Source organism: Pristiophorus japonicus, chromosome 13, assembly GCF_044704955.1.
Source record: "Pristiophorus japonicus isolate sPriJap1 chromosome 13, sPriJap1.hap1, whole genome shotgun sequence".
Taxonomy (NCBI): domain Eukaryota; kingdom Metazoa; phylum Chordata; class Chondrichthyes; family Pristiophoridae; genus Pristiophorus; species Pristiophorus japonicus.
The window spans coordinates 176334279-176353998 of record NC_091989.1 but is presented as its reverse complement, the minus strand read 5'-3'; the positions used below and the strand labels follow the sequence as shown (position 1 = coordinate 176353998).

At 44.6% G+C, this 19720-nt stretch overlaps 2 protein-coding genes across 2 annotated transcripts in view; one reads left to right on the top strand and one right to left on the bottom strand.

Annotated features, from left to right (window-relative positions):
- The window catches only part of LOC139278983 (transcription factor Maf-like), a 389896-nt gene extending 384062 nt beyond the window's left edge, over nt 1–5834 (top strand). The window contains exon 3 of the mRNA XM_070898283.1: nt 4662–5834. Coding sequence (XP_070754384.1) covers nt 4662–4692 — 31 coding nt within the window. The 3' untranslated portion in view covers nt 4693–5834. The remainder of the gene's footprint in view (nt 1–4661) is intronic.
- A 1060-nt stretch (nt 5835–6894) lies between these two features.
- Nucleotides 6895–19720, bottom strand: part of wwox (WW domain containing oxidoreductase) — a 1164136-nt gene continuing 1151310 nt past the window's right edge. The window contains exon 9 of the mRNA XM_070898280.1: nt 6895–7255. Coding sequence (XP_070754381.1) covers nt 7067–7255 — 189 coding nt within the window. The 3' untranslated portion in view covers nt 6895–7066. The remainder of the gene's footprint in view (nt 7256–19720) is intronic.

The window sequence follows — 19720 nt, the reverse complement described above, 5'->3', positions numbered from 1 at the left end:
CCTCTGAATGTGCACAGACGCAGGCATCATCCGCATACTGCAGCTCAACGACAGAGGTTGGGATGATCTTGGACCTGGCCTGGAGGCGGTGTAGGTTAAACAGCTTCCCACTGGTTCTGTAGTTTAGTTCTACTCCAACGGGGAGCTTGTTGATAGAACATAATGCGGATATATTCTTTTGGCTCGTTTAAGATTCCTCCCCTTCTCGTAAGGCCGTGACACTGTTCCATGGGCGCCAGCCCTTCGATCTTGCCCAAACAGTCTATCCCTTTCAGACGGAATGTCTATTGATGCCACCGTGTCAACCAAAGAGTTAGAGGCGTAGCGGGACTTATGGCCGACAGGACTTACAGCCAAACAGATAGAAAGACTTGCATTTATATAGCGCCATTCACAACCTCAGGATGTTCCAAAGCTCTTTACAGCCAATGAAATACTTTTTGAACTTTTGCACTGTTGTAATGTAGGAAACACGTTGTGCACAGCAAGCTCCCACAAACAGCACTATGATAATGACCAGATACTCTGTTGTTAGTGATGGTGACTGAAGGATAAATATTGGCCAGGACACCGGGGGTAACTCCCCTGCTCTTCTTCAAAATAGTGCCATGGGATCTTTGACGTCCACCTGAGGGAGCAGACAGGGCCTTGGTTTAACGCCGCACTTGAAAGACGGCACCTCTGACAATGCAGCACTCCTTCAGCACTGCACTGGAGTGTCAGCCTAGATTTGTGTGCTCAAGCCTCTGGAGCAGGACCTGAACCCACAACCTTCTGACTCAGAGACAAGAGTGCTACCCACTGAACCACGGCTGCCACTTGCAGTGTATTGTACACTAAATAGCAAAGACTATTTATAGATTCTGTTTAAAAAGCAAATCTGTGAACTACATTGATGGGGGGAGTTATCCAATCATCTCTATTCTGACTGGGAATAGAGGTATCACTATTTGCAACCTAGCAAGTTCGGGTGTTACAATTGGACTCAGTGCCCCTTGAGCTGAAGAGTGGGGGAGGTGCGGAGGGTGGGGGAAATCTGGCAGTATTTCCACTCCTGATCAATGTCCACTGACCCCTGCTGGAAAATAACATGCAAGCTGAGAATAGGATCCGGCTGCCCAACACTGACTGCCTGGGCACATATATGAAGATGGCTGCTGGTGTAGCGGCAAAGCCTAACTTGCTATTCCGGTCCAAACCTGCCAACTCAGCACAGGCCTGGAATTAACAAGTAATCTCTTTGAAGGGTTAACTGCCATTATCTGGATAACAGGCTTTAATGCCTGCATTGTCCTCTTTGTTGCTTTTTTTTGCTGAAACGTTTTTCGCCTGACCACAGTTAATGATCGACAATAGCTTCTAAAGGGGCATTCGCCAGATTTAAACCTGCTCAAAATTCATTTTACCGGGGGTCTGCTTACATTCACTCCCTCACAGACAGATGGATGATCGTCACAACAGGTTTAAATGTTGCACACCATTAGCTATCCTCCTTCAATATTCAGCAAATAGTAGCAAGATTCTCTATCACTTGGGCATCCATAACATCCAGACAGGTTTACAACTGCTCTGCTCTAAGAGAACACATTTCGCTGTCTCCAGCTTGTAGCTGATACAGGCTTTCGGCGTGATTTTAAAAATCATTCTTCACAATGAATGTCAGACTGAAGCCACACGGCACTTTTTACATTTCCAACTTGACTATCCAAATGAAGTAATTGCAGGATTAAGAAAAATGTCGGCTGCTAAAATGTTATCAACCCTTTAAGGCATATCTTCGCCTCCTTTCATCTATATTTGTATCTGATTATATATATATATATGTATAGATGAGGTAAATAGCATAGATGCACTTAAAGCTTGCTAACTATGTGAGGGAGAGTGGAATAGATGGATATGCTGATAAACATAGAAACATAGAAAATAGGTGCAGGAGTAGGCCATTCGGCCCTTCGAGCCTGCACCACCATTCAATATGATCATGGCTGATCATGCAACTTCTGTACCCCATTCCTGCTTTCTCTCCATACCCATTGATCCCTTTAGCCATAAGGGCCACATCTAACTCCCTTTTGAATATATCTAACGAACCGGCCTCAACAACTTTCTGAGGTAGAGAATTCCACAGGTTCACCACTCTCTGCGTGAAGAAGTTTCTCCTCATCTCGGTCCTAAATGGCTTACCCCTTATCCTTAGACTGTGACCCCTGGTTCTGGACTTCCCCAACATCGGGAACATTGGACGAAGTACTGCACATGCGCAGAAATTTAAAGAGACCGCGCATTGAAAGAAACACTGTGCGGAACAAAGCACGGCGTACAGGGAACATTGCTGATGGTGCCGTCTGTTCTGCGGATCTTGACATTTCACCAGAGACGGAGGGAAGGGCCTGGGATCGATAGCTTGGCCTGGTTCCATCTGGATCCAGCTACTACCCCCCTCCCTCCTCGAACACATTGACATTCGAAGGGCTTCACACAGCTGATTTACTTGGCATGGCCACTGCAAGTACCGGCAGGGAAACACCCACTGTGTGCGTTAAGAGCTGCTTTCCCCAACGGTGCGCTGTGTGGGTAAATCTTCCCCGTCTCAATTCTGACATTTTATTTATCTTCAATAAAGAGACACTGCAATACCAGCTGAAACCTCACTAATAGTCCCAAAGATACAGGGGGATTTGTTCACATCTGACATTTAATCTGTTGCAGATGCCTTCATCAACTCCTACAGACAAATATTTGGATGCAAAAGAGAAAGAAACATATTTATAGTTTTTGGGGGCGTGGAGGGAAGAGAAGATAGACTATTCACAAAACACTTTGGCACTATCAGTAAATGTAATTCTTAAAGGAGTCTAGTTGGTAGAACATCTTTATAAAATAAATTCTAACATCTTTATAAAATAAATTATAACGTCATTCTTTTCCTAGCGACATACATTTGTAATATTACTGATGGCTCAAGCCAAGTGCAGTTGGTTTGTTGGGGACATTGAGCTGAATTGATGTAGAAGATCAGCCATAATCTTATTGAATGGCGGAGTAGGCTCGAGGGGCCGAATGGCCTACTCCTGCTCCTAATTCTTACATTCTTATTAACACACCCATGCATGCAGTTAAAACAGTGCTGGGGCACGTGGATAATTACAATGTCCACTGCTGTTAATTTGGCCTTTTCCTCCTGATGACATTGTAAACTCTTACTGATTCAAACAAAACTCAAAATCACAAGGAATTCAATACATTTTTTTTTTTAAAAGAGCTTTAATCATCATTCTTTGTGAACGTTTTGATGTGTTTTAATACAGGAACTGGTAGTGAAACTCGCACTTTAACTATAACATTGGACAATTTTACTGGAATATTACTGCTATTGCCTGGAGTCCCTGATATCAATGTGATAGTCTGCCAAATAACACGTGTCTGATGGCAAATTATGATTTAGAGTACAGTCTAAAGTGTTTTTGCAATTTATCACAAAGTCCTTCTGGGTTTGGCTAACTGTATTAAAATATTAAAGCCCTTCAGCAACTTAATCAATTCTAGTCATCACATCTCGATTTTAAAATTCTCATCTTTGTTTGCAAATCCCTCTGTGCTGCCCCAACTCCCCCCACCCCCATCTCTATAACCTCCTCCAGATCTCATCTGCTGCTGAAACCCTCATTCGTGCTGTTATTTTTGCTCTAGACTTGACTATTCCAATGCTCTCCTTGCTGGCCTCCCATTTTCCATAAACTTGAGCTCATCCAAAACTCTGCTGCCCGTATCCTAACTCGCACCAAGTCCCATTCACTCATAACCCGTATGCTCGTTAAGGTACATTGGCTCCTGGTCTGGCAATGCCTCGATTTCAAAATTCTCATCCTTGTTTTCAAATCCCTCCATGGCCTTGCCCCTCCCTATCTCTGTAACCTCCACCAAACCGCCTATTGCACATCCCTGATTTCAATCGCTCCACCATTGGCGGTCGTGCCTTCAGCTGCCTGGGTCCTAAGCTCTGGAATTCCCTCCCTAAATGTCTCTGTCTCTCTCTCTCTCTCTCTCTCTCATCCTTCAAGCCACTCCATAAGACCAAGCTTTTGGTCATCTGTCCCAATATCTCCTTACGTGGCTCGGTGTCAAATTTAGTTTGATAACGCTCTCATGAAGCATCTTGGGATATTTTACATAAGAATATAAGAAATAGGAGCAATAATCGGCCATTTGGCCCCTCGAGCCTGCTCCGCCACTCAATAAGATCATGGCTGATCTGATCTTGGCCTCAACTCCACTTCCCCGCCCGCTCCCCATAACCCTCGACTCCCTTATCGTTCAAAAGTCTGTCTATCTCCACCTTAACTATATTCAATGACCCAGCCTCTACAGCTCTCCAGGGAAGAGAATTCCACAGATTTACGACCCTCTGAGAGAAGAAATTCCTCCTCATCTCCGTCTTAAATGGGCGACCCTTTATTCTGAAACTATGCCCCCGAGTTCTAGATTCTCCCACGTGGGGAAACATCCTCTCTGCAGCTACCCTGTCAAGCTTACTATATTAAAGGTACTATAGAAATGCAAGTCTGATGAATATTGCATTAAGGGTCAAGAAAAGCAAAGAAAAGGATCTTCTCTGGACTGTTGATCCACATTTTCACCTTTCATTGTTTCTTTCTCTGCAGAAAACATGATGCTGGAATGCTGATTGCTTAGATCGGAACTTTCCCCGCGGCTCAGTGTCCGCCATAAAGCACAAAACCTCAGAGAAAAAAAGATAACGCAACGAGAAAGACAACCATCGCAGCAGCGTTCTCAAGACTCCTTTGGCTAGTTTATAGTTTCTTCCTCTTCTTCCACCTTCGGTTCTTTTTTTAAGCAGAGGACAGCAATGAACAAATGAAGACGACTATTCGTTCAGGTCTCTCTCACACAGACACACACACACAGACACACAAACACATATATATAAATTTATATATATATATATATATAATACGCACGCATGATGTTTGAATAAAAGACAGTGACAGTATTTAACAAAAAAACCCACAAAAATGACAAGATGCTGGCATTACTTTAAAAAAAAAACGAGACAAACTGAGCAAAGGGAAAAAAAAACGTTAAAAAAAACTGTGTGCATCGGCGAAACAGTCTTAATCTGCGAACGAAGACTTTGCTGAGACAATTACTGACCCTCCCTGATCTCAATCCCGCAGCCGCTGATGGCACCCTGTGTACATATTTAGGCTTCTTTGATATATTCACATATCTCAACAGTGCTTCCGATTTCTCACAGTAATTGTGATTGACGTTAGATTACGGGTAGTCACAAAGGGAGATTCTGAGACCAGCCCACTGGTCTATTGGATTCCGAATTGGCTGAGGAGCACGAGACCTGCTCCAAGCCTGACAGACGTTGCATTACTAGGTGCGTCACACCAGAGAAGACTGCAGATTTTTAACAGGAATTGTCTTATTTAACATTTTTATTTTAATCTCAACAAAAAGGAAGGTCGACGAAAATCTACTCTCTGTTGGCAACAGTGAGGGTTTGCCGTGGGACTTTAGCGCGCTAGTGTTTGTTCTGGGCATTGGAACACCCCCCCCCTCCCACCCCCCCAAAAGAAAAAGGACGCACTGGCACATTAAAACCCACCGCCTTCTCATTCATTAGCATCATGTTCTTAACTATATCTCTTTCCCCTTGGCTGTATTGTAGGCTTATCATGAGTTGAATCCCACCTAGTCATCTAGCCTTGCTCAGCTAGATCAAAGTACAATGAGTGAATTTAGTCATTATCATACGGTAGAATAGTAACAGAAAATGCTGGATACATTCAGCGGGTCAGGCAGCATCTGTGGAAAGAGAAACAGAATTAACGTTTCAGGTCGATGACCTTTCATCAGAACTATTCTAATTTTGTATTAGTTCTGACGAAAGGTCATCAACCTGAAACGTTAACTGTGTCTTCCTCTCCACAGATGTTGCCTGACCTGCTGAGTAGTTCCAACACTTTCTGTTCTTACTTCAGATTTCCAGCATCCTCAGTGTTTTGCTTTTATCATAATGTAGAAGTTTGATGGCATCTGCACTTGAAAACACATAACAAATGTCATTAGTGAATTTGAGACTCAGACCAGAACTGGTTTAATTGTTTATAAAATGTACATTTTGGGGGGGGGGGGGGGCGGTGCGGAGAGCAAGAGCCCCAAGTGGAAAGATTTGCAGGTTCGATTAACAGGTTTTCCATGTTATTCAAACCTACCTGCTACTATTCAGAAGGAGCCGGAGTTTTTAAAATCTTCCTTTAAGTCTTAGTTGGGCCTTTACCTGAAGCGCCGCTTCATGCAGTAATGATGGGATGCTTCAATTTGTGGCATGGCAGTGATAAGCTAGAGAGAGAAAAACAGCAAAATCTGGTTCACCCCCTTATTACCGCGTCTCCCACTGGCCCATTCTAGAGCAGCATGGACTGGTGGTCATCTAGAGTTCAATGGCGCAGACTGTCCGACCCTTCCAGATGAGGAGGGAGGACAGCGACTAAGTGAACGACACACATGGAGCAATAAAGAGGGGAAATAAAAAGAGAACTAAATGCTTTTTTTTTTAATAAGGTATATTTTTAAAAAAATGCAATTTAAAAGCTGCTTGCAACATAACTCCAGTAATCCAAGATTAAGGGATTTTCTCCTTGATGATCATTAACCCTTTGAGGAGTGACCAAGAACAGCTTGCACATACTTGTTGTACATAAAGGATGTTAGTTTCTATTGCCATGCTAAATATTACAAATAATTATTCATTCGTAACGATGATCAGTAATGAGACTGTTTAGCAACATGTTCTAATTACACACTCTAAGCGAGCAAAAGCTGATCTATTCCTCAACACAGTGCAGACGGAAGTCAACAGAATCTTCGAAGGGTTAAGCTTTATTTGAGGTGTACTTAATCTCGCAAGCTGATAACATTGGCATTGAACCAGAGAGAGAGACAGAGAGAGAGAGACAGAGGGAGAACAAGCGAAGTGGACAGTTTTCTGGTGCAAGGTTCCTTGCTTCTCGTCTTCAGAAGCAGGGGCTGCACGCTACGCAGATTGGCTGCCAACTCGCTCGCGAATCAGCCTCTCGCTCAGCTCCCACAAGGCAGAAGCCGATGCTTCATCCTGGGCTTCCTGCGACGGCAGGCACCGGCAGCAGTTGTTGAAGTACATCCCTCCCAGGCCCTCCAGCTCCGGGACAAGGCCACAGTACACGGTGGTGGCAGCTCCCTGTTGCTGGAAGAAAACATGAAAGGAATAAGATAAACTTCCAGCGCGATAGTAATAATAATTAAGACTAAAACACATTGAATAGTGAGAAGTCGTTTTATCTCTCTCGCGCTATAAGGTGGCAGGTAACGTTGATGTTGAATTTATTCTGACAGCACTGATGTTTCAAAAATCCCTGCCAAAAAGAAAAATCTGCGAGTACACTCTAATTAAGCACAAACGTACAAAGCGCAAGCATAGTGACATGTGCCAAACCTCTCCATTCTCCTTTCATCAGGCTGATTTAATTGTGTAAAAGTCTGTCAACGATTCCTGCCAACATTACCAGCTACAAGGTACATGAAACCCTTGAATGACTGAGCATTACCGCGGCAATTAGACACCGAGCGGGTTCCAGCCTCACTGACAAGTCAACAGGAGAGCCATGCCACAGGCAGGATGGGTCTAGTCACTTTGGGCTTCCCGAGCTGGTTTTGGTAAAACACTGGTGCCGGGATGAGAGCTGCGGCTCCTGAAATGAATGGGAACGCTCACTTGAACTGTGCAAATAGGCTTTTGACCCACACATAGGCTTTTGCAGACAAAGGATACGCTGCAGCTTTAAGGACTGATGCAATGCAGACCCGAAGGGGTATCGACAGATCAACTTCTTTCCGTGCCACCTTTAGACACTTTTTTGAAAGGGGAGTGGAGTTCCAGAAGTGCAGACGGCAATGCTATTTATTTTGTTGCCAAGTTTAACACCAGACCAGCAGCTGAATAAAGAGAGGACAGAAGGTCATATCATGGGTAAGAGTTCGGGGGAGGTGAGGTGGGGAGGAAGATTTCCTCTTTTTTGTGCCTGAGCATAAAGCAGAGCCAAGGGGGGAAAATTGTGCGGGGAGGATTGCACGCTTCTAATGAAGCCTGTCCAACTTTCCATCCATTTAAATTAATAGATGGAAAAACCGAGCACATCGTGTTATGGCGTGTAATCCTCCCCACTCAGCTTCACTCTACGGCTCCCCGCAGGCGAGTATTTAACGGCCAGCGCAGTAAAATAATATCTCCCCCCTGGCATTTACTTAGCTGATGGTGAAAATTTATTGAAAGCTTCAGTAACCTTAAGAGCTAAGGCCTCTGCATCATAAAACACCAAATTGGATATTTTTTTAAAAACGGGTCTATTATTTAAAAAGAGAATGTCTGGTTCATACTTTAGCTGTTCCGGATAACGCACTGAAAGGTGACAGTGTTGGCACCCAAAAGGTGGGCATTGTTTTTTTAAATTCATTCCCAGGATGTGGGCATCGCTGGCCAGGCCGCATTTATTGCTCTCGAGAAGGTGGTGGTGGTGAGCTGCCTTCTTGAATAAGTGGCTTGCTAGGCCATTTCTGAGAGCAGTTAAGAGTCAACCACATTGCTGTGAGTCTGGAGTCACATATAGGCCAGACCAGGTAACGACAGCAGGTTTCCTTCCCTAAAGGACCTCACTGAACCAGATGAGTTTTTATGACAATCCAGTAGTTTCGTGGTCTAGTTACCGATAGTAGTTTTTTTTAGTCCAGATTTATTTAATTAACTAAAGCTGCCGTGGTGGGATTTGAACTCACTTCTCTGGATCATGAGTCTAGGCCTCTGGGTCACGAGTCCAGTAACATAACCACTATGCTACCGTACCCCTAATTGTTCCTCTGCATCTTACACAGCTTCTTATTCTTCATCCCAGTCCAAAAAGAAGAATAAATCATGCTTATTAATCCCCATAGAGATTGACCAAAGTGCAAAGTGCAAAGTTCAGGCACTAAATAAGGTCTATGTTTGAAAAATATCTCATAACCTGTGGGGCGCACTGGGATCTCACAGAGACTATGGAAGCTCCTTATTGCATATAGATCTTGGAGAGGCATTGCGCACGGTGGCCTAGTCGCAAAAGCCAGTATGTGGGTCAATAACTTTTCAATACGGTGCTATTCATTGCACAGTTCTAAAGGAAAGCGATCGCTCAGCCACTACCAGCTGTAAATGAGGCTACAACTGGGACTATACCCGCGATCCAGGAACGGGATAAAATCCCAAGGGAAGAGTTGGGAAAATCGGCAATTGTCGGCTGCCAAACCAGGCTCGAGTCAACCATTGGCATCTTACGGCATAACACAAGCTCAATTCTGCAAGTTTACGAGGGCAGATTGAGAAGTGTAGTACTTCTATGGCATGCTGCCATTGGCTGGGGGGAGAGGGGGCATCAGAAACGCTGAGCAGATGCCATATATGTATGATGGGGGGAGGATCACAGAGCAGGTGAAACGGGATGAAGATGTAACCTGTCGTCCCCCAAAAGGAATCTATAAATTAACTTCAAACAGAGGTTTTTGGAGAAACTATTTTTGTATGATCCATGCGCTTAAACACAATATATCTTAGGCAGGGAGATAAAAAAACATGACTTGCCATGTCCACAGGATGCTCCACAGTGCTCTACAACTAGCTAGTTCTTTATGAAGGCTGTTATGTATGTAAATGTAGATAATCCAATGCCATCGATGGAATTAAGCTCAGTGGACTTGTTCTTTTCCCTTTCAAGATTTCAATGAAATCTTGTAAGCATAAACCTCTTCTTACTATTTTCTCCTCAGCCCCCGTTGCGCTCAAAGGTCTGTGAGTTGAGGTAAGAACTTGCTGTGCAAGTGTCAGTTCCAGTCAGGCAAAGTGCTTCCCAGAGGAAAACTCATTGGAGCCAACTGTTTGCCAGCATGGCAGCACAGCTCATAGCTGTGATATATTCTTACGGCATCACTAACAAACACACTGCACAAGATGGCTCTAAACTGTCATCATGTGACTTTGCCACATGACCCTTTTATTGTATTTACATCAGTAGTTGCATTACTACAGTAGTCCACTAGGTGGAGCAGTAGCCCACTAGGGGGAGCTCTATTACAATAGCCAACCCTAGTACCAGCTTGGCTTCAGCTGAGGGTCTGCCTTCCCAACACAAGCAAGCCTGATGGGTGAAGAATGACCCATCCAACTGCAAGAATAAAAACATTCTATCCTTTATGAATGAGGAGTATTGTGGGGACAAGAGGGGAAAATTCCACCTTGGGTGCCAGGACCACGCGAACCCTTGGTTAATAGTCCTACCGAATCAATCACCCATGCCCGAGAGCTGGAATTATTGTGAATACTTCTATATTACACAAAATAGATCCTCTGCATATCAGATAATAGTTTCAACACCAAAGGAAAGATCAAGGTCTAATGAAGTATTCCCTAAATTACAGCTGCTCAATTACTCAATACCAGCGCCAGTCCATTCACTTAGTTCTAATGGGCCAGTGGTAGGTTTCCTCTACTTTGATGTTATCTCAGAGGATGATGAATGGATAAATGAACCACATAGATCCTCCAAGAATGTTAAAAAGAATTCAATGCTACTCCGCAACAATCTAAATTACCAGGTGCGCTGCAAAATACCAACACAATTGACGGGCAGGAAAAAAACAGCTGGTTGATCAAGTCTGCCACACCATGACGGACAGAGCTTCGTGACACCACACTACCTCCGTCCGCACCCCCCCGCCCACCCCACCCCACTCCAACACCCACCCAGCCATGTAATCTCATGAGAGAGGCAAAATAATGAAAGAAAGCAAAAGCAAAGCTTTTTGTCATGAGCAAGTTGGGCATTTTATTTCAACTGAGAGCCTAAAATGTTCTTTTAAAGTCTCCTCCATGGCAAAACAAGGATTGGAGGTGGGGTTGAGGGTGGGAGGGCGGCGATGCAAGAGGTCAGACAAAATTCCCACTCCTCATTGCTATGCAGTGACTCCTCCTGGAAAGTGCATGTGAGTGTGTGGATTTTGTGTGAGGGGTAGAGTTTAGGGTTGGCTGCGATGCCCATCGCAAAGGAATGACCTGCAGGCACTCACCATCGAGGCTCATACATGAAGAATGGCCAAGTTACATGAGCTACTGCTGCAACCAGTGGAACCATATCCCAGCAGGAGTCAGTGCCTCCAGGAGAGATGAGGGGAAAACCGGTGGAGAAAGGAAAAAAAAAATGTTATCGAAAGAAAGGCCTCTTTTAGGCCTCAGCCTGACTATCAATAGGGCTTTCGGTTCGAGCCTTATTGGGGTCCTCCATTACAGTGACGACCTACTGGTGTACGTCTCAAAGCCCAGATCCAACCAGAACATGAGAACGAAGATACTGCAAAGCTGTTTCTTCCACCAGGAAGTGTGTTTTTAAAAAAAAAAGTAACAATTTTGCTTCGACGACCTGAAAGCATTTATTAAAAATGTGTCGGAGATTGGGGATGCATTTGATAACATGTATTGTAAGGATGTAGGACTGGGGAGGTTGGCCACTGAATTCCTCAATGTAACAATGCCCGACACAGGCACAATGGGCCGAATGGCCTCCTTCTGTGCTGCATCATTCTATGATAGTGGCAATCTTACCTTGACCTTCCTACTGCAGATCCTCAATGGATCCACGGTCGTCGGTATGGCCGGAAACTTGCTTTCCAAGCTGCTTTTCCCAAGTTTTCCGCCAAGGGCCCTTCAGGAACAGATGCTGCTCTCCCAAAAGGGGTGCTGTTGCCATGGCAAAATGTCACGGGAGCCGTTGCACACAGAGGCACGCAGAATAATGCGATGACATTATATTACTGATTGCAGCCATAATCGATTATTTTGCTGTCGTTTGTCAAAACTGAGACCAGCCGGCGGAAACGACATTGAAAGGCTACGCAATAAGATGGATGCAGCGCCTGCTGAGGTGAAAACAAGCCAGGTAGTCCACACGTGAGCAGGCCTGCTCCAGAAACTCCCCCACAGGACTGTACTGCCCCTTCGACTAAAGGCTAGCTTGACTGCATGATATTGCTTTACCAACCCAATAAATGATAAACATTAACAAAATGTTAGTCGAGAACCACTTGCATTTTGAAGGGGCACTTTTGGGGCCAGTTTGAGATTCAGCCTAAGACCCCCAGGATCAGTCCTTGCTGCAAGCAGTGCCAAGGTTAACCTCCAGGCATAGTTTCTGCTGCTACTGCAGATGCCAGATCCTTTACAGTAAAAACTTACAGGAGCACCGCGTTCCTCTTTGATTTCTGTGCTGACTGAAAGTAAAATGGTAAAGAAGAAACTGGCCAAAGCAGTGAACAACATAACGATGCCATTGTGCATTGCTCTGCATTAAAACACATGAAAAGTAGCCCAGAAGGCACCATGCAATCCGGTTAAGATTTCTCTGCGGTTAATGGCTTTCGATTGTAAGGTATCATTACTCTGACTTTTGTTGGCCTGACTAGGAGCAAAAGTTGCATGAACACTCTTGTCTTGTGCTAAGAAAGTGTGGTGGAAGATACAGAGATTGTGGCTCGGTTTGTCTTTGCTGGTTCTTCTGAAGAGGATATGGTTTCATATCCAAGTCAAGAAGAAAAGAAATACAAACCAAAACCAGATAAATGCTGCATCCAATAAGGATTCCCACCCTCCACCCAGGAGCTGTGCGTTGCCAAGGTGGATTCTGGGAGTCCTTCCTGTGTCTTTGTTTACATCGGCGTCGCTTCAAATTCCACTGGATGTGAAATCCGCGTTCAGTCTCCACTCTGCTTGGAATCCACGATGCACAATCAAGATCACAAAAAAAAAATTATCTGGACATTATCACAATGCTGTTTATGGGAGCTTGCTGTGAGCAAATTGGCTGCCGCCTTTCTGACAACAGTGACTGCACTTCAAAAAGGACTTCATTGGCTGTAAAGCGCTTTGGGACGTCCGGTGGTTGTGAAAGGCGCTATATAAATGCAAGTCTTTCTTCGCACATTTTCAATGGGTTTATAGTAGGCTTGATACTGCAGAATGGTGTGGCCAATGAATTCACTCTCAATAACTATAATATCTGTATTAAATTAGAGCACTGGCACTCCAATTCTGCATTACAAAGAAATGTTTTCAATAGACAAATCACGACTTGGAAAGGAACATTCGTCTTGTTACAGCTGGTTACATTTTGAAGAACCTTTGTTTGTTTTACAAAAAAAAAGGTTCCTGGAAGACTATGGCAGACGGCACAAAATGCACCTGGATCCTGACAGACACAGAATTAATTTGTGAGGAAATGTTATACGTGCACTAACCCTTGCACACATTATACATCTCAATAAGTGGGACTGGGAGTTAACTGTACACTGGAACACTATACTTGAAGGAGAAATATGCTTGGGAGCAGGTACACGTTTATCTTGACTGTATTTCAAAAGATTATGTGGCAAGAATCGCAGGCTTGTTTTCCCCACAGTGATTCCCATTTGACTGCAGCGGTAACTACTCTGTCAGGGGTCAAACATCTGTAAGTTGTTGTAAAGGCAGTTTGCAAATTAAAATGATAGATATACTGAATAGAGAAACTTCTTTGAAGCCCTGCACCATCCTTAATCAAGTCTCAATGCCATTTTCAATCCTCCCAAACATTTGCAAGCTGTCAAGGCAGCCCACACCATCAATCTTTTTAGTGTATGTGAAATTACCTCGAAATCTGGTTTTGGATTAACTAAAGAGTGTCTGCACAATAAGGGTTCATCATTCTCTTTCACAAGTCATTTGTCAGACTCTGATTACAGCCCAGAGCCACAGGGGTAGAACATGCATGGATTTAAACTGCTATTTTTCTGTTTACTTGCCCTTCTCCAACGCTCGAGCTCACTCGGTCTACAATCCGGCTTTTAAAAGAGCGATGTGATTGTGGTGAAGTGTCAGCCAAGACAGTTTGGAATGGCTCATTTCCCACCCAATTTCCCTCTCCCCCCCCCCCCCCCCCCACCCGACCCTCCCCTCTCCTGACCCCGATCCCCGCCTCTCCTGAAGTTGCTGACTCACTCTGGGGTATGGTGCCACTATGTGGCAGTCTACACAACCTCTCATGAGTCATTTCAGAATAAGGGGCGCCCATTTAAGATAGAAATGAGAAGGAATTTCTTCTCTCGGAGGGTCGTGAATCTTTGGAATTCTCTACCCCGGGGAGCTGTGGAGGCTGGGCCTCTGAATATATCGAAGGCGGAGATAGACAGATTTTTGAATGATAAGGGAGTCAAGGGTTATGAGGAGTGGGCAGGGAAGTGGAGTTGAGGCCAGGATCAGATCAGCCACGATCTTATTGAATGGCGGAGCAGGCTCGAGGGGCCAAATGGCCTACCCCTGCTCCTATTTCTTATGTTCTTATGTTGTTCTTCAACCGTGTCATTTGACCATAAGGGGGTGGGGGGAAAGGAGGAGCAAATCCTAGTCCCACCTGAGTTTGCCCCCACCTGCACACTTTCCCAACAGGGAGCTTCCGGAATACCGACCGATTGTTCTTCTCCCTCGCCCAGATGCGCTAGGGCTGATTGTCCCGTTCCTCCATTACCCTGATTGAGATCAGCAAACTAACCACAGATGGGAGATTGGAACTCAGGGCCTCCATCAGTGCATGAATTTGGTCAATTTATCCAGTTCCGGTCTTCATTTTATTAAACCAAGTTAAGAGCATTTAAAGCACAAGATGAGGACAATGTTCCTTGGGATGAGCTTGGTGAAGTAGCTGGACTTTCAGAGAGGGTTAGTTCTGAAGTTTGTCGTTTCTAAAATGTATCTGGAAAGTCCCCCGGAGATAATGGGGCCTCTTCGAAAGGGACCAGGCAAAAATAAGAACTCGTACGACAAAAAAAAATTACAGGCAAGATTAAAGCAGACTGTTCCTTTTAAACTTGCCCCTAAACTCACAAAATCAGAGTAAAACATAAAAACCCTCCAATGTCAGGCATTGGCGTGGGTCAGATACCATCTGCAGTGCAAGTGTGAAAGCTGGCATGACGAGATGAATATGCCAGGCTGTTTTCCAGCATTTCTGCAGCTTGCAAGCCAGAAAAACAGGCAACGTTACACGGCTTTGTTAACATTGCTTGTGCCATCTCACTGGCAAAATAAATAGCAGTTGGAATACAAGAGGACACGGAACTACATTACATTTGTTATCATATTCACATTATCAGCCGCATGCCATTTTGTACATCATTAGCGAAGGTTCAAAAACCTTAGAACATGTTCATTATTATTTGAAGGCATTTTGAATCAGTGTTTGCTTTGGTTGGTCCATGTACTTTCTAGCCTTATGCCCGCTCTTTATTAAAGGGGTTCTGTCACAATGTGGGGGCATTTACCATCAAGCTAATTTCCTCAGTCAGAAAATTACCTGCTCAAAAAAAAAGCCCCCTGCAGCATATTGCCGACTGAGGTTACTTCCTTCCAGTTGGTAGATTGACTGGTATAGTCCTTTTATTTCCCTTCCACTCCCCGGCCTTTGTTTAAAAACTGTGCAGTGAGCATGATATATATGATAAAGTCACTACGCACATCCCTGCTTGCTAAACATTCGATGATAATTCCCTTTTAAACTTCTTTGGAGCAAAGAAGGCTGATGGAAGATTTAATTGAGATGTATAAAATTATGAGGGGGCCTAGATAGAGTGAATAGGAAAGACCTGTTTTCCCTTAACAGAGGGGTCAATAACCAGGGGGCATAGATTTAAAGTAATTGGTAGAAGGATTAGAGAGGAGTTGAGAACATTTTTCACCCCAAGGGTGGAGAGGGTCTGGAACTCACTGCCTAAGAGGGTAGTAGTGGCAGAAACCCTCATCACATTTTAAAAGAACCTGGATATGCACTTGAAGTGCCGTAACCTACAGGGTTACGGACCAAGAGCTGGAAAGTGGGATTAGCTCTTTTCCCGGCCGGCACAGATACAATGGGCCGAATGGCCTCCTTCTGTGCCGTAAATGTCTATGATTCCATGATAAATTGGCTCTGTGAACTTGTCTGGTGATACCCCTGTGGTTGAATAGCTTAACGTGCTCACAGTCAAGGCCCGCGCCGATATAATGGGCCCTTTGGTGACGTGCTGGGAGGTGCATGGCACTCGTGAAACTCTACCCTTGCAAAGAATTAATTGGGGGAAGAAAATCAGTTGGAGTGAATCGGTGAGAAAAATTCTCCCAAACGTTCCATGCGGTTTCTAAAGAGTTAAGTGACCGTGTGCAGCTTGTCCATTCATTTGTCTGAAAGGATCTACGATTGCCTGTGCTCCCCTCCCAGTAACATTCAGCGGGAAGCAGAAACCTTCAGGTAGTTTCCTTCGAGCAGTAGATCCATAGCCACCAGCCAATGCCATTGTTTGACTGGTTGATAGGAGTTACGCTAGAACAGGGCACAGCAGGCAATGTCAGTGATTGTTTTTTTTTGGAGGGAGATAACGCAGACATCAGAAGACACTTTACTCATTCATAGTTGGGAACCCCTCTTCCACCCCCTCCCCCACCCCAAAACATAACAATTTGAGTGCAACTGTTCTCAGAAGGTCAGCCAGGAATAGAAACATAGAAAATAGGTGCAGGAGTAGGCCATTAGGCTTTTTGAGTCTGCACCATCATTCAGTATGATCATGACTGATCATGCAACTTCAGTGCCCCATTCTTGCTTTCTCTCGATACCCCTTGATCCCTTTTGCCATAAGGGCCACACCTAACTCCCTTTTGATGGTTTCTGGAGTCGTTCAAGTGTTGGATAAGAGCATAAGAATTAGGAGCAGGAATAGGCCATTCGGCCCCTCGAGCCTGCTCCGCCATTCAACAAGATCATGGCTGATCTTCTGCCTCAACTCCACTCTCCTGCACTATCCCTTGATTCCCTTAATATCCAAAAATCTAATCGATCTCTGTCTTGAATATACACAAAGACTGAGCCTCCACAGTCTTTGAGTATATTCAAGATCATGTGATCATGTTGCCGTGCCAACCATGGAAGCAGTGGCCTACCTTGGGAAGCTGGCACCTCTTCACAGAATCACACAGCACAGAAGGAGGCCATTCGGCCCATCGTGCCTGTGCCATCTCTTTGGTAGCCCTATCAAATCAGCCCCACTCCTCTGCCCTTTCCCCATAGCCCTGTAAGTGTTTTCCTTTTCGAGTATATATCCGATTCCCTTTGAAAGGTACTATTGACTCTGCTTCCATCACTCTGCAATGGAGGGGGGGAAGAGAAAGGAACCATTACTGTGCGAACTGTATTCATAGCAATTGTCACAAATGGATACATTTCAGAAATGTTGTCTCCGGGGAAGGTAGTACTGAAAGATACATCGCAATCTTGCCAAACTCACTGCATTTTGCAACTCTGCTCCTGCCAGCTTCTATTTAGCTCCAATATCTTTTTTATCTTCTTGAAAATCCCAAGCGAATTGGTGGGTTTGATTTTTTAATAAGTGTTTACATCAAGTGTATGCAGATGGCCCAAAAGAGATACACACCCAGGGCACGGCTTGATATTTGAAGTCCATGTCGAGACCGAACCTCTTTCAGTGCCAGCTCCTCACGCAAACCGCTGAAATTTTAAGGGAGTTGCCCTTTAATGGTGCCAGTCAGTTGTAGGCAACCTTGAGGAATGGTGAGGAAGGGGCCTTGGCCAGGGGTTAGGCAGCACCGTCCGAACTCAGTTTTAAAACCGCTCATGTTACTGAAGGGGGCAATCAGTATGCTCAGAGATATTTTACCCAAAGCGCACTGCTCCGTTAAGGATACTAATTTTTTTTAAATCTGAGGTCATCACATTTTTAGTTCTTGATTCCTTTGCATAAATTCTATCTACATGGAGCACTAAAATAATAAGGTGACTTGCATTGACATGGCTGGGTCAGAAGAAGGTTATATTTCATAAAGAGAAATGGTCTGTATTGATTCCCATTATCTTACATGGAATTAATAACCTAATATTTCTTACGAAATCCGATGGTGATCTATGGTTTTCTCTGCTTTTATAAATTCTTCAGACCCTTTTGCTCCACTGTGCCGCGTACTGGAGTGATAGCTGAGCAGGTGACTAATTGGACCCAGTCTCTTTCATGTGGTACTGCAGAAACCGCTGCAGTCTTTAATTAAAGGGGCTTCGCCTGTCTTATCAGACCGAGCAGATTTAATTACTTCAACTTACTGCTCTGCCTTTTATTCTCAGTTCCCGATTCTGCTTAAAATATTATTTGTTCATGTTTTCCCTTACATTTTAACATTTAAAAAAAAGGTTTCTTTCAAGAACCCCCCCCCCCCACTGTAGCTTGTACCATTCTCCAACCGAGGTAGTACTTTAACTACAATGCTTTGTGATGGGCTGCTAAAGAAACACGCAAAAGTGGTTGACAACGACTCCCCTTTAAGAATGTGTTCACGCTCTGCAACTTATCTATCCCACAGGCCAAAATCAGGGACTGACAACCGACATACCACAACTCCTTGAAACACCTATACATTTATATATATCTATATATATATATAATTCTGGTACTATCTCTTTATATCTGATAGTGCTGGGATAGCTTATTATTTTGCTGTCAGACACAAACGCTTCCGGCTCGTTCTCAGAAAGGACAGGTGCCCATTTCTGGCCGGCCAAAGCCTCGGTTTTATCTCAAAGTTCCGCTTCAGAGAGCTGGAGCAAAGAGAAATTTCTGCTTGAAAACTGGCTTGGATGGAAGGCAGTCGGGCCAATGTTGAATTCCAAGCAGCATGGCTGAATCCTGAACACATGGTCCTACTTACTTTAGAGAGCGAAAATCAATCGTTTTGAATGTGAAAAGGACTCCCTTTGGGAAGGAGGTGAAGCTGACAGTCTTAAAGAGAACCCGTCGTACCTCAATAGATGCAGCTGGGGGTGGGGTGGGGATATGCCAGCACTGTGTGTACACCTTTAATTTTGACATACCAGCGCCAGAGATTAAATCACTTGACACTGTGGGATAAGCACTGATCCTCACGTCGTCCTTATCATCACACGGCATCTGCCAATGAATGGGGCTCAATGAAGGCACAACATAATTCCAGGCTGTTATTACCCCAGCCAGATTGAAGCCATGAACTGAAAAGGAACTGTTAGTTGTCCTCAGCGGGCGCCTGCCTCGGACAGTCACATCTTTCCCCTCCATCTACACTGCAGCCCTGCACGAGTCCCCTGCCTTCTGCAAGGAACGTACCCTGTGCAGCTCCACCACATTGCAGCAAGCAAAGGATTCACACGCTAAAGCTAAAATCACTTCGCAGTGGGGGGATGTCATAGCATCATACAGCACAGAAGGAGTCCATTCAGCCCATCGTGCCTGTGCCGGCTCTCTGAAAGAGCAACCCAGTTAGTCCCGCTCCTTCCCCACAACCCTGCAAAGTTTTCCTTTTTAAGTATATGTCCAACTCCCGCTTTGAAAGTTACTATTCAATCAACTCCCGCCGCCCTTTCAGGCAGAGCATTCCAGATCATAGCAACTCGCCGAGTGGAAACATTTCTTCCCATCTCCCCCTAGGCTTTTTTTTTTACACCTCTCAGACCGCGTGGCAGTATCAAGCTCTCTCTGGTGGGAAATGTAGTCACCATAGCAAAACCTGTCTTGGACACTTTTTAAAAACGGT